The sequence below is a fragment of the Simochromis diagramma genome, unplaced genomic scaffold (assembly GCF_900408965.1).
Source record: "Simochromis diagramma unplaced genomic scaffold, fSimDia1.1 OVJJ01000822.1, whole genome shotgun sequence".
NCBI classification, from domain to species: Eukaryota; Metazoa; Chordata; class Actinopteri; order Cichliformes; family Cichlidae; genus Simochromis; species Simochromis diagramma.
In genome coordinates, this window is record NW_024387520.1 from 771710 (window position 1) to 794825 (window position 23116).

Here is a 23116-nt window from a genome sequence, read left to right on the forward strand (position 1 = left end):
TGTATTATGATTAACTACCATGAATTCATCTCTCAAGTTAAAGATGTCCTCTTTAGCAGGCTTGTTGAGTAAGCTACCAAGTGAACTGATCCAGGCTTCAGCAATTTCGCTCACAGTGTGGGCCAGAAGCTCCAGGTTTAGGCATACGCTGTGCTCATTCTTAAACTGAGGCTCGAGCATCACTTCCTGCTTGATACGAGCAAGGGACTGCAGCTTATAATCATACATGACAAAGGACGGCTTCCTTGCAGCAAACTTTTCATTGACGATGGTTCTGTTCTTTTCCCAAAGAACCCGATAGCGCTTCCAGTGGTAAAGGTACTGATCGATGGAGAAAAGCAGACGCTGGATGTTCTGAGATACAGTTACACAGCTCTCCTTGATCTGAGGAAGCTGGGACATGTCACTGTAGAAATTAAATGTCACCAGCTTATCTTCAGCACCCACATGTTGTGGAGGGCACTTAATGCAGGTCCCATGCATCCAACGCACAAATTGCTTGAACACAAAAATAAATCCAAAGTTAAGATATATTATTAGGGTTAAATTGAAAATCATTTATTTTTTTAATGCAGCGACAAAAAGACTAAACAAAACACTGTGATGAGCCCACCTTGGTGCTAACTACACAGTCTGTGATACACTGCACGAGCAGGCGGTAGATCTCGTTGCTTTGGGGCTGCAACACAATCTTAGGTGCAGACAGGATGGCGGTGATTTGAAAAAGAGCTTTATCTCCCATCAGCGCTATATTAAAGGCCTGAATGTTTCTGAATATGAAAACAAACATGACAGATGTTGCAATGGTTAAGACTAACAGCATTCTACTTGTTAGAAATGTGGTGATTATTACCACTCACAATCTATACAGGCTCAAAACCATTACTCATTACCTCTGCACCATCTTTGTAAGAGTGTCCAGTATTCTGTGTTCCCAGTGTTGGTAATAATCTACCATACATTTGGCTCTGCCAGTGCTGGTTTCCACACTCAGCTGTTCTATTCTAGTTATAAGGACTCCAATGTCAGCATACTTCTTGGCAAGCATCGTCACAGTTTTGACTCGCTCTCGCTCAATGTGTTCACAGAACCCCTTAATAGCTTAGGAAAAAATATGAAACTATTAAAATAATGTATGCACAAATTCTTTATTTCCAGTAAACTAATAGTATACTTCTAATACATCTACCTGGTAAGTCGTTTGAGGCATCTGGTGATGGAAATTTCAGTAAGTTTGCCATCATCATGGACTGCAACTTAGAATCAATAGCCTTCTCATGTTCATGAATCTGATTGACGACAAACTCAAACTTAGTTACAGTCTGAAGGCTTTGGTTGATGAAATCCGGGATGCCTAAAACCAAACATTAGCAGATTTCAGTTTTATACAAAAGTAATTTCATCTGACAGCAAGCATAAACAGAGATGTCAGCCTTTGTATGAATAGTACCCAAGGAATTCCAATTGAGTCTTTTGAATCCCAAACTGATGTCTTTTCTGACTACTTTTATATGTGGAGCCAGCATGACGACATGTGCTTCATTCAAACTGTCCAATGCAGAGTGATAGCGGTTGAGAAGCTTGCTCAGATCACTGACATACCTAAGATGAAGGACGAAACAGTTCAAGAGAGAAAGGAGATCAAGTACTGGTTTTTGAGTTTTCTAGTCAGTTATGGGTGAGTCTCATCACCTGATGAATTTGTTTTCCTGAAGTGCAACATTTTGAGCTAGATCAGGCACAGTGTAGCCCAGGGCTTCAAGACTGTAAGCCTCAGAAATTATTTCTTTGATCTCCGGAGCAAAGTTCACAATGTATCGCAAACCCTTTGGTGTGCAACTTTCAGGTGGCGGGACGTCCTTAAAGTGAGAAAAATGCAGGGAATTTTAGAGAGTCTTAACACACAATATAAGAGAACCTTCACAAACACACAATATAAGATACAACAGTTATGAGGAAATAGCAAAAGACACATACTAGTTCTGTTTGAGTTGAGTTTTTACTGGTAACCATGGCCAAAATGGGTTTTTTCATTAGCAAAGGCAAATTATGTTCTGTCTCCGCCATCCAGCTTTCATATTTTGCTGCCTCATAGTCCTTCAGCTGCTCTGCCACTTCTACATACTTCTCTCTGGCCTGAGCAAACTACAGCAGAAAGAAAAGAAAAAGAAAGAAAATCACAGAAAGTTGTTTTAAAAAGCATTTTAGTGTATAAACAGTTTAACATTAATGGTGACATAAAGCGTTTTGAAATAACTCACCACTTTGTTCTTTTCACAGTCCAACATCTCCGGCACTTTCAAGAAGGGGAGGATGGCATATTTGATGCGATGGAATAGAAATCGTGCCCATCTGATTGCCCCAGCCACAGGAGGCTCATTCTTATTTAACGGTGGTTTGTCTTTCATTGTCTCAAAAATTTCCCGTGTCCTGTCCACCTACAGTACAACCACACCAACAAAATGACGTGTCACTCACATAAATTACAAAACTTTAGTATTTACCTTTATGAAACGTTTACGTCGAGATTTTATAAGGATAAGTTAGCCAAAGCTTGACAGATTAAAGGTATAAAGAATAAATGTCATTTGTTAGTAGATTTTAGTTAGCTGTAACATTATTTTATACACACATGCTCACCAACTTAAGTTACATTGTCTTGGGTGAACTGTTCCTCAGCTGAAGCTTCAAAATGATTTTAACAGTAACTTTCATGTTAAATAGATGCCAGCATGTTTTATTCAATAGCATATTACCTCCTTGCAGTACTGCTCCAAGATATCGTCAAGCTTTTTCATCAGATGGTTACTGATGACCTCTCTGGTGCGAATGTGTTTAAACTTCAGCAGCATGTCAAAGGCATCAGTTGAAGAGTGCAGTGTCTTAAAAGACTCATCAATAAAGTGCATCGCTTCTGCCTCAATAGCCTAAACAGACACACGCATTCAGCTTGAAATATTGCACAGTTATATTTGTCCAAGCTGTTTAATTACTTTGTGCATTTAGAACAACCAAACAGCTTCTGCAATATCTGAAACCCACCTGAACTGCCGTGTTGAAGTCTTGCATGATCATTTTCCAGCTGCTCATCTTAGAGATGTTGAAAGGACTAAAAACGGCCTCCTCAAGGGGCACAACCAGATTTTCCACTGTGCGGTGCACTTCATCAATGTGTTTTGTGTCACCTGTCACACTCAATAGCTCTGGGCCAAAGATATTGTAAAACTCCTCCAAAATCTACCCAACACAAACACATGAGAAATAAAAATCTGAAGTTTATTTTACACATTCAAATCTTCAGATATTGTGTGAGAGGTCAGTATTTATGAATTATATATGTATTTTATACATATAAATATTCACACCAACCTGCAAAACATTGTACAGATCCTGGCAGACAGAAGCCATGTAATCAGTCTTCTCAAACAGTTTCTTACGGTCAAACTCCCAACGTGAAGCCTTGCTCAATTGCTCAATTTCAGCACGCCTCTCAAAGTAGGATGTCTTCCACTGACTTAAAACCTGCTTAGCTTCGTAGACCTTGGATTTGGCAACTCCCCTGTTGTTTCTGTTTAAGGCACAACACACTGTTATACTGACACAAGAAAACATCACATTTGAATAAATGATTCTGTTTGACTACTGAACAATAAATTTGGTTTTACTATAAATTAAAAAGTCTCAGAATATGTAAATGGATCCACATATACTTGAACAGCGTGTGGACATCTATGGCTTGAGTCACACGTTCACACAGCTGCCAGGCAATTCGCTCCATTAAGGGGACCATACAATCGTTCGTGTTATAGTGGTAGGAGATCATCCATACAATTTGCAGGCTCTCCATTAAAGGAGGGATGGTCTCCAAGATCACACCAAAATTTGCTCCAGTAGCCAGATTCTGAAACAGACAATGGTAGCTTTGATAAAAGTGAAGGAGAAGTTAACACAACAGATCCACAATCATTCTTTTGATTCCTTTTCCTTTTGTCCTTGCAAAAAATTTATAGATTCATGGAACCTTTTAGTTTCACGTAACTACCTTTTTTTTTTGTATAGTCAGCAATAATGTTCTTACCATGAAATGCCTTTCTAGTGTCTTGAGGAAGCGTAAATTCTCATCTGACTCCAAACGGTATTTAGTAAGTTCAGCAATCTCTCCCTCCAGTGTAAGAACAATGCCTGCACCTGCTTTGGTCATCACCTCCACGATCTTCCCTACTGCAGGATGATTAAGCTGTTCACTCAGAGCATTAAGGACAGACGCACGTTCCTGCCAAAGTGCTATCTCACCCAAAGGACCAGGCGCCTGGAGGAAAATGGAGAGTTAATGATTGAGTCTAGCGACTGCATGTCACCAGGTGCAGTTGAGACATTCTTTAACTGAATGTTTTCCTTTTAGGTCGATGGGTATTTCTTAAATTCTTGACAATATTGCATAAATTTAGCAGAAAAATTATTTCTCCTGCTTGAGTTCCTGGACTGAATCTCAGAACACGAAATTACAATTACAAACCTGTGGTTTTTTGTTTTTCTGCTCCTCAATAACAATGGTTATTTGCGTTTGCCAGTTCATCAAGCACTGCTCCAAGCTTTCTACCATCTCTGGATTCGAAGGCAGGTCTTCCAACTCCAGCTCAGGAATGTGCAGTAAAATCCCATCTGTGACATGTAGAATGCTTTTAGACTGAATCACTTTTTGTGAATGGGCATAAAAAATAACTAATGTCCTGTAAATATTTATCAGTACTAGTCGATACTTTTGCTTGGAAACTGAGAGAAGAAAAAGCATTTGCTTGCAAATCTATATACTCTAATAAAAATTAAAAATCATGGTGAGTTTTTGCCTTTAACAATAGCAAGCCCTTGGTTCAAGTAATTAAACAAACCTTCAAGCTGAAGGTGTTGGAGAGTCGTGTTCAGCAGTCCCAAATGTTTATGCGTTATGTTGAGCAACTCATCACGAATAATAAATTGCCCACTTGGCTTCACTAAACTCTTTGTTTCATTTGCTTCACTCTTCCCATTCATCTTCTCCTGATGAGAAACTTCCTCACTTTGATCACCTGCTCCAGCTACTGCCATTTGGTTGGCAGTAAGCATGGGTATATAGACCTGAGAGGAGATGCAGTCAAATATTCATTAGAAAATCTGATGTTTTTCCATATACAATAATAAGATTAAAAGCTAGTATGCTGCTGTGACATCAACTTTCAGTCCTACTAACAAAAGTTGCTCCTGATCAGTTGTATTTCGTATTTTTCTTACATGGGCAAGTTTGCTTTGCAGCACCTGAAGAGGGTTTCCACAATGCATGCCGATGTCAAACAGCGAGGGCATCATGATATTGACCTCATTCATGTCCAGTGGTTCAACAATAGTCTCTGTTTTATAATACAACAACACAGTATCTTGTTTATTGCTTTTTTATATGGAACATTAGAAGTGACAAGATTAGAAATAAGTACATCAGAAGGATAAATAAAGTTAGAGAAGCAAAACTCAGATGGTTTGGACATGTGCAGAAGAATGAATTTGAAGAGTGAATAGTGGATTTAATCTGAAAAGGATGTCAAATATGGAGCTGACAGGAAGAGGGAAAAGAGCAAAAACACAGGGAGGATTTGTGGATGGAGTGAAGGAGGATGTGCAGAGGGTTGGTGTGACAGAGGAAGATGCTAGGGATAGGGGGAAATGGAGCCAGGTGATCCAGGGTGGTGACCCCTAAAGAGAGTAAATAAGATAAACAAGAATCCTGTAGGCTTGAACATGTTTAAGTATGACGATGAGGAACTGGCATCTCACCCTTTGTGTTCCTGAGAAAGTAGAAGACACGAGATTTCAAAAATCTCTGTGGGTACTGGTTGACAGCTACGTGAAGCTCAGTGTGATAGACCAGATTTATCTCAGTCCTCTGAAATCACCAAACCAGAAATATGTTAAACCTTCTTAACTATCTTGAGCCTCTCAATCAATAATGCATTAATAATTATATCAGTTTTAAAGTTTGATCTCACATGACTTTCCCTATCATCATTTGTAATGAAGTCGGTGGTGTTCTCTGCCCCACCTGGGTCAGGATCTCCAGTTTTCTTTTCTGGTAATGTAAACATTATTGTTAGATGTTGTCTTGCGGTCCAAATGTCCACAGCGTTGTTAAATTACATAAGTAATAAACTTTCTGAGAGTATGCTGAAACATGGTAAAAGGTACCAGTAAAAACATCCTACATTAACCCAAAAGCAACACAGTAAAAGGATACGGGTTCATCGAAACTTTATTCACTTTTGCAAACTTGTATTTGCTTTCAGAGACACTGGGCTGTCTGACCTGCGGGTGACTGATAGTCCTAGTGAGGGCACAAGCACCAGGACTTACCGACGGGAACTTCTACTTCACGTTCTTCCTCTCTAACAGTTTTGAAAAACAGAAGACACGATGGAGAGTCTTCCTCGGAGACGAAGTTCAAATAACGGATAATTTTCTCTTCTTCTTCTCCATCTCTCCGACTCAGCAGTTCATCGAAACAGTCGGGACATTTCCTTAAATTAAACCCAGCAGACACCCGCTGTCGGATCCACTCCACTCGTAAATCGTCGTGCACCATATTTTTCCACAATATTTTATCCACCTATTTACCATTAGTTAACGTCATCATGTCGGCAACGATTTCGAGCTCTGAAACTCACCGTAAACGGTGTTTTGCGTTGCCTCGGCAACCAAACGTCTCGTGGCGTACATGGTGAGAGGCATTATTTCCCGGAGCTTTGACTGTAAGGGTCAATTTCAATTTCTGGTCTATATAGCAAAATAGTGAAAATGCACACAAATGACGACAATATTCCATCCGCCCGTTATTCCTTTGTGGTGAAAAAAAAAAAAAAAAAAAAAGAAAAAAAAAAAGAGTAAAGACCCTAAAGGCTACCTATTGAACCACACCAACCATGGGTCCACGTCAGTGGTGTTAGTGCCACAATACCTTGATCTGTAACCACATTACATAAAACTCATGGATGTGAAACTTGACCTGACAGAATCCCTTCAGTAAGGCTTGTATAAACCCAAGGAGGGAAGACATTTAAGGGCTTGAAGAGGAAAAAAAAAAAAACCTCAAACACATTTTATTGACATTAAGAAAGAACAGACGTTTGTTGTAAAAGAGTTAGAACCTGAAGTGTATGATCAGAAAATACATGATATTAAAAGGGTAGCATCATAAGAAATTACAATACACCTTCAATCTATATTTTAACAATTTAGCTTTAACGAATCAATTAATAATGAAACAATTTGATTCAACAAAACAAAGATTGCTAATTCTGTCTCAAAGATTTGACATTACAATGAACCACTGAAAAGAAAAAGAAAAACATACTGACAGAACTTCCCTTTACCAACTCCAATACCAATCCTAAACAGTACACTTTTAGAAAATAAGCAAACACTAGTGCCTGGCACGAGTACAATACCTCCAATCTTCACCCATCAAAGGATGTTTGAAAGTAAAAGGCTCGTGACCAGCAGAGCTGAGTCAAAGGATGTGAGCTTTTCCATGGTAGGAATGTTAAGCTATACAGTAAGTAGTAGGTGCAAAGGCAACACTGTGAATGCATGAAAGTAATAATCACATTCCTTAACATTCATCTGCAATTCTGATACATTACAAAATATATATGTAATTTTTTTTTGTTTAATCTGTAAAAGTATTTACATCCCTTCACACACCTGCTCAAGCACTTTTCAAAAGTTAAAAGTCAGGGATCCTTTGCTTTGTTTTGGTACTACAAGCTGGGCATTAAGGATGATACATTATGCTGTCGTGGGGTGGTAATTTTGGTAAGGCAGTCAGTGCAATAAAGTCGAGCAATGTAAATGAGAGGTTGGCTCACTCTCTACTGTGTGGAAACCAAATCTGCCAAAACAAAAACGCCTTGGGAAAAAAAGTTAATATAAACACATAAACCAGGATGCTGAAATGAATGACAAAAGCTTGTTAAAGAAGAAGAAAATGAGGAAACACAAAGTGATAAATAAACTTCCATCTTATTAGATCATAAATGTCCACAGTAAGGTCAAAACTACCAACATATTTATCCCAAAGGTGTTTTCTAAGTAGCCAAATGTTACGGCCCTTCGCTTTCTTATTACTGCTAATGTCGGCTAATACTAAAATTTTATACATTACATTTTCCTATATTGATCCTGCATTTGGAAGATTTGTCTCTCCATGCAAGTGACATCAATGACCATTAACAATTGTACCTTATAAAAATTTGATGAGTTGCATGTTAAATCTGAGGCTAACATTTCACCCGAAAAACACTCTGCAGTGAAACTTAATGATCCTGACACAAAAGAATCGAAAGTTACACGAATTTCTGAATCTCGCCATAAATTTCTTTACATGAAATGTAAATAATAAAAAATGAGAATAAATATCCAAACTATTTGATCATACCTCTGGAAAAGGTCTTCACAAGTACAGAACCCTGTTGGCTTGTTTTGGTACCAACTAAGACAATTTCTCAATAGTCACTTCACAGTAACCCATCCTGCTCAAAGCAAGATGGTAGGAGAGAGAAGGAAAACGGGCAAAACTTGACACCAGTCCCACTGTAGAATTTATTCTGAAACTCCACCCTGTGGATAAAAAGATGAGAAACCGAAATTATAAACACAAAAACAGATACTTCAGAACATATTGATCCTATCACACACAGTACTTTAGTGCTTTGTCTTACCAGTGTAGCCGAAGAGCATGAAGGAACGCAGAGAGACCCTCCATTACCAAGAGGATGGACACAGTGAGGACAGCAAACAGGCCAAACAATGGCACCAGGACTACAACCCCAAGTTTTGTGTCCATTCTTAGTCCTATTCGCATGACCATGGCCCACAGCACCTCTGACAGCTCTGTGATGGCAAATAATAAAATCTACTTCAGCATCCATTTAGAGAAATACAAAATTCTGGCAAATCACAGGTCAAGAAAATTTTTTTTACACTCACTCATCATGGACATTAATGTCATGGTCATGGGTGGTGAACCTGGACACCAATGAGTGTTCCAACAGGTCAATAATCCCAAGAAAACAGCAAAACTTGTTTTGGAATTGATAAAACAGCCTAACATAAAGCTGCTGGAATGGTCTTCCCAAAGCCCCGACCTCAACACTATAGAAAATTTGTGGACTATGCTTAAAAGCCAGCTCTGTCCAGGAAACCGACCCGTTTAAATGAATTCCACCAGTTCTGCCAAGAAGTGTCAAATATTCTGCCAGATTTACGCCAGAATTTTGTTGACGGCTACAAAAAGCCTCTGACTGAGTCGCAGCTTCCTTAAGGACATTTAACCAAACATTAGTGGCGACGTAGGTATATATTTAAGCCTCTGCGTATACTTTTGACCCTGTGTGATTAGCCAAACTATTCAAACTATTCAAAACTATTCTTGTTTTTTTTAAGTCCTTAAAAATGTATCCTGTACAATTATGAAACCTTGAAAAAGATTAGAGTTCAAAGAAATCATTAACAGCCAAAAATGACAATGCCTTTCATGCCCATGAAGAGTGCATGCAAGCTTCTGACAACAAATGAAACAAGGCAGCTAATATTCTGCTGAATGTACTGCTAGTGAGTGGCCATCTCATAGCCTGCATATTTAATCATTTTCTCTGCATGTTAGAAAGGACAAATGTGGACAATGTAAAAACAGGTTATGTGAGAAATACTGGAACTGGAATAGAGGCCACAACTTGATACTTGACTAACCTAGTAAAGTCTGAAAAATTAAGTAACAATTAAGAGCAAAGTCCATTGTAACATTGTGAAGAAGCACTTTGTTTTAGAACACATAATAATTATTAATGATCTTGTACTTACGGGCATGTGCCAAGCTTAGAGCCCAGAGCCTTAGGTAAGAGGCTGTGTTGGAGATGCAACCCAGGCAATACTCTATGGTGTGAATGGACTGATGAAGTATCTCCTCTGCAAAGTCAAACTATTGTATAAAAAAGATAAATGAATGTAGCAACTGGTAAAAATGTTTGCTTATGAGCAAATACGAGATGAAAAGGTACCAAGCTGTTTGCAACTAGGGCTGCCACGATTAGTCGACTAGTCACGATTACGTCGACTATCAAAATCGTCGACGACTGATTTAATAGTCGACGCGTCGTTTGAAGCTTGGGAAGATCACAAAAGACGCAGGAATAAGTAGTAGGATTTAAGAGTGTAATAACGGACTGAAACAGTGAAGAGGGCAGCACTGCTGTACAGCGGCCAGCTGCCGTTAAACCCCGCAGAAGAAGAAGCTGTGTCCCCAGAATTCAGCGCGCCCAGCTTCAGGTTCCCAACAATGGCGGAAGCTAGTTAAGTTTTATATGACGCTTATTATTCCGTTTCTGGGTCACAAAATAACTTTACATTTTCAGGCGAGGATGTAGCTGTTGTAAACTCAAATTGCTGCTCAGTTTTTTCCAAGACAAACCACCTATGTTCAAAAGCGCTCCGAAGTTTTCGGAGATGTCTGTTACCCACCAGCTCGATAGCTAGCCGGGGGCTAGGTCACTAGAGCCGTGAGAACACCGGACTCCCGGCAAATCGCGTCTTTCGCTACTCAGGTTAAACATGATATATGAGTCACTTAGATAACTTAAAAATGTTATTGTTTGGCTTTTTTAGTATTTTATTTGTTCCTGAGTAAATCGGTTTGGCTGAGATTAAAGTTATAGTTTTTACACAGCTGAATAAACGTCAAGCAGACAGCTGATTATCAGAAGTGTGAGATGCTCCGGTGTCCTGTTATATTTTAGATAGCAAGGAGTTTATTAAACTTCACCGAAACAATCTGAAAATTTCATTAAAATTTTATAAACTATCATCTTGTCTTTATTTTTAGTTAGCACATACCTTAAACACTTAAAGCTGTAAGCTAATGATAGTTATATAAGAGCAGATGCTGCTGGTGCAATAAGCTGTACGTTTTACGTCCAATGGATTTGATTAGTCGACTAATCGCAAAAATAATCGGTGACTAGTCGACTATCAAAATAATCGTTTGTGGCAGCCCTATTTGCAACACTGACCTCCTCTGAATGGTGATCTCCACTAGTAGACAGATCACTGTGACTGCTGCCCTCCTCCATGTCATGAGCCCTCATCAGGCAGAGATCTTCATCACTGCTGCGTCGCACACGCTCATATCCCTAAAATCGAACGGACAAACTAAGCGTGTTTGAAAATTTACACCAAGGAAAAATATTTGGTGATGTTTTTCACATCTTTTAAATGCAGGCATGAATCTCAAACCCTTACCCTGTACATTACCAAGCGGTGACTTCCATTTTTTAGCCAATAAAGGTAGATGGGTTTCCCCAGGAGTAAAACAGGCACCGAGAGAACAGCAATGATCACCAGAAATATCTGCAGACCATTCTGGAAGAGCCAAAATAAATAAATAATTTAAATAATGAAGGTATGGGACTTTTGTGGGATATTTTAAATAACATTAGACTGAATGTGTTCATTAAGCACGTAAACACACAGCTGAAAGAGTGGAGCTGCTTACCTGTCCTGGGTAAAGGGGATTCAATGAACTATCATCCTGCATGATGAACATGTTTATGAAGTGGATGAGAATGCTCGGAGCGTTTTTGGAGTCCTTATATGAGAAGGCGAGCCACTTGTAGAATATCATGAACACCAGGTATCCAAACAGACTCAGCATAAACACGAGCTCAGGGATGAACACCAAGTACAGGTTGTACTTCTTCCTGAAGTATCTGTTTTTTTGACAAACAAAAAGAAGGCAGACTATTAAAAACGATATCATGTTACTTAAGGAGCTGACATCATGCTTTTTTGTGCAGCTCAATGTCTACATAGGACAGAGGTATTCTCTCCCACAGAAAATACTCCTACAATACATGAAATAACCTTTTACACTGCAAGAATTTCTTCCATCTCTATGTTTGCCAGCATGTAATTTGCGTAGGCTTAAAGATGCATAAGTTATAAACATTTTTTGCCAAGAAAACTAAAGGTTCTGTTGCCGTCTACAAGAGCGAACACACGTCTCTATTCTTTCCCAGCTCCAGCAGCTAAAATGACAACTTGTTCCAAAGCGAAATACTGGCTCTTAAGGGCTTTCACAGGGTAATGAAAACAGTAAACTAGTACTTACAGATGATTGTAGGTGCTGAGGATTACCCCAAAGCTCATGTGTATGACCCCGAATATCACTGACATCTTCATCTTATAGGAGTTAAGAAATGTAAGCCGGTTCGTTGCCAAGTTCCAAATCTTTACAAAGGAAAGGTGACATGTTATTACTGGTGACTTCAGGGATTAACTGGAGCAAACAGAATAAGTAGCTCTGCTTATTACTGTGATACATTACCAACATGAGGATTATAAGACTATTACTGTTGCGTGTCTAATAAGGTTACTTTTACCTAAGTGATTCAATAACAGCAACCCTGACACCAGAAATTTTGCTTTATTGAAGAATGTGTGGCTGATAATGTATGAGTGAAATTGGTTATCGAGCAAACTGACTGAGTTTAATCAGTTAGGAATTGATCCAGTTTACTGTATCAACAACATCCCGGTGACTGATTTTCTTTAACCTTTTTAAATAACAGGATTTAAATTTCACACGTCAATAAAAACATTCAAGTGCAAAATATCAAAAATTAAGATTAATCACATTATAAACCACCAAACCATAAAAAGTAATGATAAAATCTATTATTCCAATCAGGCATAACATTATGACCAACTGCCTAACACTGTGTTGCTCTCACTGTTCCTTTCTCGGACCACATTTGATAGATACTGTCCACTGCAGACCGGGGAAGCCCCACAGGAGCTGCACTTTTGGAGATGCTCTGACCCAGTCATCTCATATCCTCATGCTTACCCATTTTCCTGCTTCTAACACATTTACTTTGATGGCAAAATGTTCACTTGCACCCTAATGTATCCCACCAACATAACAGGTCCAACGATGAAGAGATAATCACTGTTATGCACTCTACCTGTGAGTGTTCGTAATGTTATGCATGATCAGTATATATATGACATGATATCATATTTTTAAGCTAGCTCTTAAAACTGTCTACTCACCGGGTCAATTCCCAGAGGGTACGGCCCTTTAAAAACACCTCGAATAGTTGGATCCAAAGTTAGCTGGCAATTCTGATAGAGGACACTATTGCTGTAGGGCAAAAATGAAACCCGTAGTAGTGTCTGTGATTGTGAAACTGATTTTACAAAATTCATCTTATATTCATCTTATCTTTAAAGATACAGTTGTAAACTTCCTGTTATATGAAGTTCTTCTTATTAAAAGGTACTTACTTCCACACCTCTTCTTTAAACATGGCAAGCACACTCCATCCAGAACCAAAGATGTTGAGAGATTTTGAGAAACAGTCATTGTATATCAGCCCAGTGTAGATAGAGAACAGTCCCATCATCAGAATGATATAACGCCCCTCGAAGAATGTGTTCAAGATCTGCACGTGCACATTAAAATCACTTAATTATACTTCTGAGAGACTGCTTTTACCCATGCAACACAAATAAACTTTAGAAAGGGCATTTTCAAAAAACTTTGGAGTACTTGCCTCATTCCTGGTGTTTTTAAATTTGCGGTGGTTTTCATACAAAACCATCCAGAAAGCAAACAGAGCCATGAGAACGCCATGACCAAGGTCACCAAACATCACAGCGAACAAGAATGGGAAAGTTATGATTGTGAATGGAGCTAAAAATAAGCAGAAGGGGGGAAAAAGCACAGTGAATGATCATTTAAAGCTTTTTAAAAATAAATACGATAGTACAAGGGTGGACAACAAAGGCATTAGTATTAATATAACTGTAATGTAATAACTTGATAGTAAAGTAATGTCACTGCAGCTACAACAAACTGTTTTGAAGGCCTCATTTATACTGAAACACCTGTAAAAACTGCATTTCAACATAAGAAGTCACATCATATATACACATAAATACATATAATTTTGTGACTCTTCCACCAATTTTTACACATATAAATATTAACATTGAAACAAAAGGGTATGTTTCACTCATAAAGGATAATCATTTCTGCAATAAAATATGATAGTTATCAACTTTGACTTGCAAGAATTTTAGTGCAATTTTAAACATATTAGTCTAATAGGAGCCTATAATAATTAACCTATATTAATTATGCTATAATTATGAGCATGTTACCCTATTATTATCACCATACTACCATTTTTAATCTAGATAAAGTACAGATATTTATTATAATGAGGTTACTATAGTATTACAAATACATTATTATACTATTATTAAATGGTTTTTGGATCATTGGAACCTTTATTTTTTTTAATAATTATTACTCATTTGGATTTTTTAAATCTCTTTATTATAAAGTAACAGAAAAATAGCTACTCAACTACTAATACTAAGTTAAGATAAATCATGCTATAGCTAAAATATCATAAAAAGCTAATCTGAAGGTTGCCTGCATTGTTACAGGGAGCAATTTGCTTATCACGCACAGAACATTTCAGGCTGTGGTTGCCTAGGTAATAGTGTAATGCAGGGGTAGGCAACCTTTCTGATGACGAGTGCCATCTAAAAATTTCCTCAGAAGTCAATGTGCCATATGATTGCATTAGCAATAAATTTAATAACGCTCTATATTAACAGTTACACACTATATAGAACAACTTTGTAGATATATGGCATGTTTGTTAATACACATGTTAATCTGATCTCTGGTCTCCCACTCACAGACACAGGTCTCCGAGTGTCCAGCATTCAGACAGCTACCTGAGGACAGTCATGTGAGAGAAAATCTGCTCACACAGATATGTAGAAACAAATACTGTCAATAAGGCCTCTGCAATGTTCTGAAGACAGTTAAACTTGTCAGGTAGTGATGTCCAGCAGGTGAAAATGCGAGCTCCATGAACACGCACAGCTGTGGGTTCCAGCTGCGTTTGTAGTTCTGCAAACTTTGACCCCCACAGAGTCGAGGTTTTCATTTCAATCAGCTGCATTTCGATGATGCATTAACTGGCATTAACTCAGCCAGTTAATGCGAGACAAATCCAGCTGCTCATTAAAGATTTCTGGTTTGATCAGAAAAGAAAACATTGGTCCATACACCTGAAAGTCCCAAAAACATATTGTGAATTCTGTCTCAAGTCTACGGATGTATCCGTGTATTTCCATGGTGCTGATGCTGTGCTGAGCGGACAGCTCCTGAAGCTTTTGAAGTTTCGGAACATGGAACGCTAACAACATCCCTCTCACCGGTAGGTAAGTTATTTTTAGCCAATTACAAGTTGGATCTGGTAGTTGGGGTTGTTAGCTAAGATATCGTCATTAAGAAGTGGCACAACTAATGTTTCTATGTGATCTTATTTGCGATGTGCACCGCTGGCCCGGCCATTTATTTTTTAATGCACCTCAGATTAATTCACTGCGTGTCGTGCCCAGGGCTGGACTGGGACAAAAAAAATCAGCCCGGGCATTTTGACTAGAGACCGGCCCACCAGGTATTAAAGCCATAAAGCCTTTGAATGAAAACAAACGCTGTTGTGACCGTGATGTACAGTCTTGTTGGTATATGTATGATTTCTATACATTTTACGTCAGATAAAAACTTTGGTTGTAAGCTTCAGATAATTATTTAATAACAGCCAGACATTTTAAATGAGAATAAGAAAGTATTTCTTTGTGCCCCCTTTCCCTGTTAATACCTGGCCCCCCTGGCAAAACTTTGCTAGACCCGCCCCTGCACAGTTACCAGCTGTCAGCTACATAGAAAAGGATCCTGGTGTTATTTGTCTCTCAGAAACAGTTCATAACTTCAACTCATTCATGTCACCTAAAGGTAAACCTGTTTCTCCATCACCTGTTCAGCTCTGATGATTCAGTAAGGACATCTCCTGGTTTCATCTTCATGTTTCCCTCTCACCAGATAACCAAACCGATATCATGACCAGCAGCTTTACAGCTGTGGCTCCAGCAAACATCAGCTGATACTAGAAATTAATATTAAATAAATTCTAACAACAGCTGATCAAGCTTAAAAGTGCTGCTGTTATTTAGCACGAGATCCAGCGGTTTCCTCTTTCTGGCACAAAGTGGACGACAAACAAACAAGAGAGAAAAGCTGATCAACTGATCATTGATCAGTTTCATGATTGAAGTAGAAACGGGAGAGAATGAGGGAAGAAGAGGCAGCTGTGCAGCGTAACGACAGAATAACTCCAGCTTTGTGTCTTTTTTCCATTCTAGCTGAAGTACGGGACAAACTGTTCCTTTTCAGCTCAACAAGGAAACGTGTGATATTTTCTCTGAATACAAGACGATTGCGTCTTTTTACGCGACGGTTGGCAACTCTACTAACTAACCTTATGAATAAAATAAAGTTTACTATCAGCAACATCATAGCACACACCCAGCTGTATAGAAACTCCGTCATGCTAGCTAATACACAGTACGAGTTATTGTAACTGACTGTAAAAAGTCAGCACAATGAAAATAAACTCCACCTAAACTTGGTTTATATCTGACCCAGATAGACTGCAGGTCATAACTTCTTACCTGAAGTTCAGTTCACCTGACAGTCGGACTGGCGGCCGCCTCAGGTCTCTCCTCCTCCTGCCTCCCCTTTCCCTCATCCACCTGCTGGCCTCCACCACTTGCTAATGTTACTGAACCTGGGGAAGCTCCGCCATATCCGCCACCAAACAACGGACTAATTTTTACACAATGGCCAGCATCTGGCCAATCCACCACCTTTCATTGTTTATACCGTTACAAAAATAAAATAAAATAAAAATTATCGGCCCATAAAAATGAAAACTCACCATCGGCCCACCGGGCAAATGGTCGCACCATCAGTTAACCCTTTGCGTGCCAACTGTGGCACGCGTGCCCAGGGTTGCCGACACCTAGTGTAATGTATCAATCACTGGTATCCTGTGCTCTCACTGATAGGCATGTCAGTTGAGAGAGTGTATCTCAGGACCCGCCCCCCTTAGCTTAATGCGTGCTGATGTAGCCGTCAGCTCTTACTTTCAATACAGAATCGTTCAAACATTCAGAATTATAAAGTGCTGGTTTTGATACATTAGTTGGGCCCATAGTGAGTGAGTGAGTGAGTGAGTGAGTGAGTGAGTGAGTGAGTGTGTGTGTGTGTGTGTGTGTGATAGACAGACAGACAGGTACAAATCTCACTTACCAGGGTTTACTTCCCTGTAGCTGCCCACTCCATAGGCATCTACAATATTCTGAAATCCAGAGGTAAACTTGTTGGTCCTTATCAGGGTGGGAGGAGTGTCAGTTGTGGGGATACGATTAACAAAGGAAGGAACTGTTGCTCCACTTTTCCTCTGAAACATCAATGGGAAGTTACACATGTAACATGTAAGTAGGTTACAAGAAGCTTTTCTCCACAAATGTACATATAAGAAATATATACAGAACTCTAAATCATTTTTAAAAAGCCGTACAGACAGTATAATGTATCGTTTTTAGATCTATAAAGTGCGCCAGCTCTAAATAACTTATATTTTATATGTATTTTAAAATCTATACATAAACATGTATTAACAATAACACATCTTTGTAGTTCTTTTTCACAAATACACACTTTTACACTTCTCAACCTGCAAAATGAATCAATAGTGAGCCCTCAGTACCCAAGCAACCCAAAATGTGTTTTTCTTTAAATAAAGTGGGGCAAAGACTGATGCCTCACACAGCATTTGCTTTTATCATAATAAAACCAAGCCCTTTAAACAACAGCAAAGGTTAAATAAACAGAAAAGCCTCCAGTCAGGCTGAAGTTCCTCACCGATCCGTCTTCTAGCGCTCTCCGCAGTGCAGGAATGTCACTGACAGGACACCACACCTCTGCAATCAAACACTTATTGGTCACATCAAAACTACACAGGTTCAGAACATAGTAGATGGCCTTCATCTTCTTGACTTGGATGACCCAGATGTAGACAGATTCTGAAGCCTTGATCAGGACCTGTCTCAGGTAGTCTTCTGTCCTATGAAGCACCTGGATACAGTAACAGGTAAACACGACTGTTAGTGTGATGTATAGCTTCAGATTATTAAGAATTTCTTTTTAAAAGAGAGAGATTAAAAGTTACAAAACATTTTCTTTTATTTTAAGATGATGTATGTGACATTTAAAAAGAACAACATGTTCAAATTTAGACCTTTGTGAGTGTTTGTGTGTGAATATAAGAGGAAAAAGCTATAAAACAGGCAAAAGACAAAGCAGTGGGGAGATAAAGAGAGAGTGGCATGTATACAGTTTCAGCTGAGGCCTCATGTTGATCATGTGCTACAGCGGCTGAGTGGAATTCCATCTTTCAGTCACAGTGGGTTAATGCTACCAAAGGATTCACAGTGCAATGCTCTTGTTAGGAGCTGAGCTGTTTGTGCAGTTTTGCTCACTGGCTAACAAGAACAACAGCCAGGTTAATCGTTCAGAAAACAGATCAACCATTTCATTTTGTTCTTTGACCGTGAAAAGAAGTTCAAAGCAGAAATCGTGTGTATAACATAAAGAAAGAGTATTCTCTTGTCACAGATAATAACTTTTTCTGTCCTTAACTAAACACTTGTATGATCAGATAATAATAATAATAATAATAATAATGGATTGGATTTATATAGCGCTTTTCAAGGCACCCAAAGCGCTTTACAATACCACTATTCATTCACTCTCACATTCACACACTGGTGGAGGCGAGCTACAGTTGTAGCCACAGCTGCCCTGGGGCAGCTGACAGAAGCGAGGCTGCCATATCGCGCCATCGGCCCCTCTGGCCAACACCAGTAGGCGATAGGGTAAAGTGTCTTGCCCAAGGACACAACGACCAAGACAGAGAGCCCGGGGATCGAACCGGCGACCTTCCAGTTACAGATACGCTTCCCAACCCCTTAATTGCTTAATTAAGCAAACAACAGACATACAGTTTTCAGGTCCTGAATGCGAGTTCTTAGTCCTTCCACAACATCGTCCCTCTCCTCGTTGTTACTGGGATAGGGGTACAGGTGACAGTGGTAGCTGTGGAGAGAAAAAAGTATGCCATTATTTAGAGCTTACTACTATTGGGCATAGAGTCTAAAACAGATGCCAGCCTTTTAACGAGTCCTGTGAAATATTTACCAGTCACAGATCTTTTTCACTTTCTGACCAATTTGGTCTCCCCAGTAGGAAATCAGGAACACCACACTTTTGGTAGGCTCACCCTGCAGAAAAAGGAAGTGTAAAAAAATAAAGGAGACACCACTGACACAAAAAATACAAGTTTAATATGAGAAGGATTTCAGGTTTTACTTCTATATGTAACTTTCATAAAAATCTAAGGAAAACAAAAAACTGATTTAGATGCATTTGTACAATCAGCTGTTGTTTACCAAAAAAAATGAGAGGAAATACAGCTGATGACCTGAAAGCTCTTTGACCTTGAAAACCCCAATTTTTGAAAAAGCACGACTCTCTCTCTCTTTTTGTGGAGTTTAGTGATGAGCGTTAGCACGCCTTTCCGATCTTCCATCAGTAAAAATCCATCTGACATTCCATTAGTAAGGTCATGCCTCTGGTCAAGCAGAGGAAATTCCCAAGTGGATTAGTGGTATCTCTCACTATGAATAGACAACATCACAGCACTCACTGTTTATATCAACAACTAGTAAAGAATACTTAAGAGCTTCAAAAGAGTCATCTACTATTTTGTCCCATAACAAATCTGGGATTTAAGCTTTGGGTGGTCCCGAGTCTGGATAAACTGGGAAGGTTGTGTCAGGAAGTCAGGACATCCTACATAAAATCTTTGCCAAACCACACATGCAGGTCACCAAGAGGAGCAAATCCATGATTCACAACTCTCTACGATACTCTCCCACCTCCATCCTCTGATCTCCAGCAAAACAAGACGGACTTGTTCTCAGTAATATTTAACAACATCAATACCATGTGTGCACACAGCAAAGAGACGGGAGTTTATTTCCCATTTCTACCATGAAATGAAAGTAATGTGCATAGCGGGAGAGTCACTTAGGTATATAAGCATGTTTTCTCATTATTACATGTGGACAAAGATGTTAAAATCAATTTGTACTAAAGTTTTTAGTGTGCTATTAAAGCTAACTTACAGTTAATTTGATTTAAATCAAATAAACCTGGTTCATTAACTTGTTGTACAAAGTCAAATATCCTTAATCAAGCCTAGTTAGGAAATAAGATACAGGCAAAATTTTAAAAGGAAGCTTCTTTTGTTTCTTTCTGTCTCATGTTTTTACGTCACACCGTAAAACATAACAAAATATAACACAAGTAAATTGGAATCCAAATCATGTTTAACCTACCGTGTCAGGATCTTCCAGATACTCTTCGACTTCAGCATAGCTAAGGATGGTGTAGCCTTTACATACTCTCCAAAGCATTCGCTCAAACGCCTCGATCTTCACCCTCTGAATAAGGCCACAAATGAAACTGCAAAAGACAAAACGAGCAGCTGTCAGACCTCATCCTCTATCAAGATCAATTAAATTAATTAAATATAAATAAAAATTTAATGTATCGATATAAAGCGAATGACACCAAGTACATCCTGACTGCACTAGCACTGTAAGTTTAGCCACCTTTTCTTTGAGCCCTCATTGTCACTACACATTCAACTGAATCTGTGCCCCACCACACTATCTCTCTGTTTTTACAAAGTCTAAATATATTTTTGCTTCATTAATCAGTTCTTTCAAAAAGCCACAGCTGCCTCACAGTTTCAGAGCATTTTGTGAATAGCTTGTTTGTTTGTGGGTGTTCTAAGTATAAAGTGCATCTGTGAGTAAGAAGAGCAGCGGCAGACAGAAAAGGAAACAGAAAACTATTTAGAAAGAAAATAAATGTGCATCTGTCCTCATTCATGTGTAGCATTCACTTTGTATAACATAAATAAAATGCTGACTGATTAGGCTGACAGAATTGTATCCCTCACCCCAGTTTGGCTCCTAGCCTCTGCATGCTGCTGTAGTCCATCAATGTGTCTTTTTCCAGGAAGGGAAACTCCTCATACTGTACTTGCAAGGGCTCCCGCTATAAGTGAAGACAAGACGCAGGAGGGTAAAGAAGGCAACTGAAATTAAATCAGCCAGCACACTAATTTCTGAGCCATGAAAGAAAAACAATGTGGCATCGTAGTGAAAATGTGGGTTTTTCAAGAGGTGAGCCAACACAAACACTAACCTCAGCATTTCTTTGGACAAAGTTGCGTGTGATGCGCAGCATGTGTGTGTACTCTGTCAACTCCAGCAGATTCCTCTGCAGCTTCTCCTTATTCCTGGTGACTTCACCTAATTCCACCTCTAGCCTCTGTAGCTGTTCCTGAGAAACGATAGGAACGTGCAATATTTAGCAATACATGACAGCAATAATAATACTAAAAATGATGATTATGATAAAAAGAATAATAAGATAGTAACTAACCATTATAGTCATGACATGCTTGGGTAAAGGAGCTGCTGGGTTCACATCTGTTTCTGGCAGTGAAATATCTGCTTTCTTGATTTCCCTCAGAAGGTATCCTGTTATAAACAACAAGCGATTTTTAACTTTATGAAACTATCATAACCGCTTCCAAACACCGTGACCAGCCTTTGAAAAACACTGAAATTGAAGACAAGTCTGACAGTGTGCTACTCTCTTCCTAATTTAATAATCCAGGGTTTGGTTAACCGAGTTAAGCATTCAACTAAATCTACAACCAGCTGACATTTCCCATGACTCGATTTACCTTCAGTGAGGAGATCTTCTTCCCACCATAAGCAGCCAAGAACTATTAAAATGTCAAAGACTAACATATGCTTACCGAGGATCCTCTCCATTTCTTCACATTTTTTGATCTCATTGACATATTTTCTCTGGAATGCGTTAACAGTGGGATTGAGCTGAAACAGGTGAAAAGTACATGTTCGTTAGCACCTTCTCATGCAGGACTCTGAACATATCTCATGAATAAACTTAAAAAACTGTGCAATAAGTCTATGTATGATCCCATTTATGGTAGCATTAAGACATATGCCGGTGACTTCCGCGTTCACTTTATGTACTGAGCAAACGTCACTGCATTATTTGATGACTGTAGAGAACTTTTAGATTACTGTCAAAAAGTTCAGCTACAACTTTTTAAGTGATGAATTACTGTTTCTAGCAGATTCAAAGCGGTCTGTTTTCGTACTTACATCTCTGAACTCTGCAAGCCCCAGTTCTCCAAGTTCATTGATGCAGTCGTACGCGGACCCAGACTGTAGAAACAGCTGGGCCAAACACATCTCTTCACCCCGGAGCAGAGAAGCCATCGTGACAGTTCTATCTGATATTCCCCTCTTCCGCGGGTGGGCTAATGTTAGCAAGCTAAACGGTGCTGTTTCTCCAGATTTTATGTTAGCAATGTTCAGTCGAGTAGTCCGTAGCCCTTGTCATGATGTGGCTCAGGTGATAAAACTAGACTTCCCTTACATAACTCCTGATTTACATAGCTATCGTTACAGCACACTATTGCTGTTAGCTAGCTAACTGGCTAGCCAAGTGCCGTGTTGTTGACTCTTGGATGGGGAAAAATGTTTCAGTAAAGTTGAATGTGAAGCTAAGAAATAATAAGTGTTACGACCGCTAAATCCTAGTACGTGGCGAAAAGTCTTCTTAGACTTTACGAAGTTTTAGCCTACGTCCGTAACACTCACGTCACTGCACTTCACACTGTTGAATGCGATCATCTTCCACGGCACCCAGTGTACCTTTGACCAATGACGGCAGCCTCCTGGAGTCTGCGCACAACACAGTCAACATAACGCTAAACCCTGAACGCTGACTGAAGGTTCATGACCTGAGACAAAAACTTCGACCTCTTAGATATTTTTCATTGGATTCTTTCAAGAAGTGTATGGAAGGTTGTTTACACCACTGAAAAAAAAAAGCCAAACGCAAAGACTCAAACTTCTGAGGAAGTTGACATTTTTACATAACAAAGTATTAATGACAAAGTATTTTCCACCTCCTTACTATTTTTGCATAATTTTC

At 39.1% G+C, this 23116-nt stretch overlaps 2 protein-coding genes across 2 annotated transcripts in view; both read right to left on the reverse strand.

Moving 5' to 3' along the window:
* The window catches only part of dnah10 (dynein axonemal heavy chain 10), a 28876-nt gene extending 22002 nt beyond the window's left edge, over positions 1-6874 (reverse strand). The window contains exons 1-19 of the mRNA XM_040019391.1: positions 6379-6874; positions 6018-6097; positions 5806-5914; positions 5269-5384; positions 4890-5115; positions 4517-4662; positions 4079-4309; positions 3711-3901; positions 3370-3568; positions 3043-3237; positions 2757-2927; positions 2262-2438; positions 1978-2145; positions 1693-1859; positions 1451-1602; positions 1190-1354; positions 894-1101; positions 614-770; positions 19-498 (exon numbers count right to left, since the gene is read on the reverse strand). Coding sequence (XP_039875325.1) covers positions 19-498; positions 614-770; positions 894-1101; positions 1190-1354; positions 1451-1602; positions 1693-1859; positions 1978-2145; positions 2262-2438; positions 2757-2927; positions 3043-3237; positions 3370-3568; positions 3711-3901; positions 4079-4309; positions 4517-4662; positions 4890-5115; positions 5269-5384; positions 5806-5914; positions 6018-6097; positions 6379-6607 — 3567 coding nt within the window. The 5' untranslated portion in view covers positions 6608-6874. The remainder of the gene's footprint in view (positions 1-18; positions 499-613; positions 771-893; positions 1102-1189; positions 1355-1450; positions 1603-1692; positions 1860-1977; positions 2146-2261; positions 2439-2756; positions 2928-3042; positions 3238-3369; positions 3569-3710; positions 3902-4078; positions 4310-4516; positions 4663-4889; positions 5116-5268; positions 5385-5805; positions 5915-6017; positions 6098-6378) is intronic.
* Positions 6875-7769: 895 nt separating this feature from the next.
* Positions 7770-22839, reverse strand: atp6v0a2b (ATPase H+ transporting V0 subunit a2b). The gene is made up of 20 exons (XM_040019392.1): positions 22279-22839; positions 21906-21984; positions 21524-21621; positions 21284-21421; positions 21036-21133; positions 20407-20533; positions 19205-19287; positions 19009-19102; positions 17870-18082; positions 17255-17405; positions 13632-13771; positions 13363-13520; positions 13129-13219; positions 12185-12303; positions 11570-11783; positions 11317-11436; positions 11088-11207; positions 9883-10000; positions 8742-8913; positions 7770-8640 (listed from the first exon to the last, which is right to left on the reverse strand). Exons 1-20 carry the CDS (start codon positions 22393-22395, stop codon positions 8538-8540), a joined length of 2553 nt encoding a protein of 850 aa, XP_039875326.1. The 5' UTR covers positions 22396-22839; the 3' UTR covers positions 7770-8537.
* Positions 22840-23116: the final 277 nt, after the last annotated feature.

What these genes read in the sequence shown, in the direction of transcription:
- atp6v0a2b (XM_040019392.1), bottom strand. Translation starts at nt 22,395, where the DNA reads ATGGCTTCTCTGCTCCGGGGTGAAGAGATGTGTTTGGCCCAGCTGTTT. An exon ending in ATCTGGAAGATCCTGACACG is followed by an intron (nt 19,288 to 20,406) that starts GTAGGTTAAACA and finishes CTTTTTCTGCAG; the next exon opens with GGTGAGCCTACCAAAAGTGT. An exon ending in CATGCTCTTCGGCTACACTG is followed by an intron (nt 8,641 to 8,741) that starts GTAAGACAAAGC and finishes TTTTATCCACAG; the next exon opens with GGTGGAGTTTCAGAATAAAT.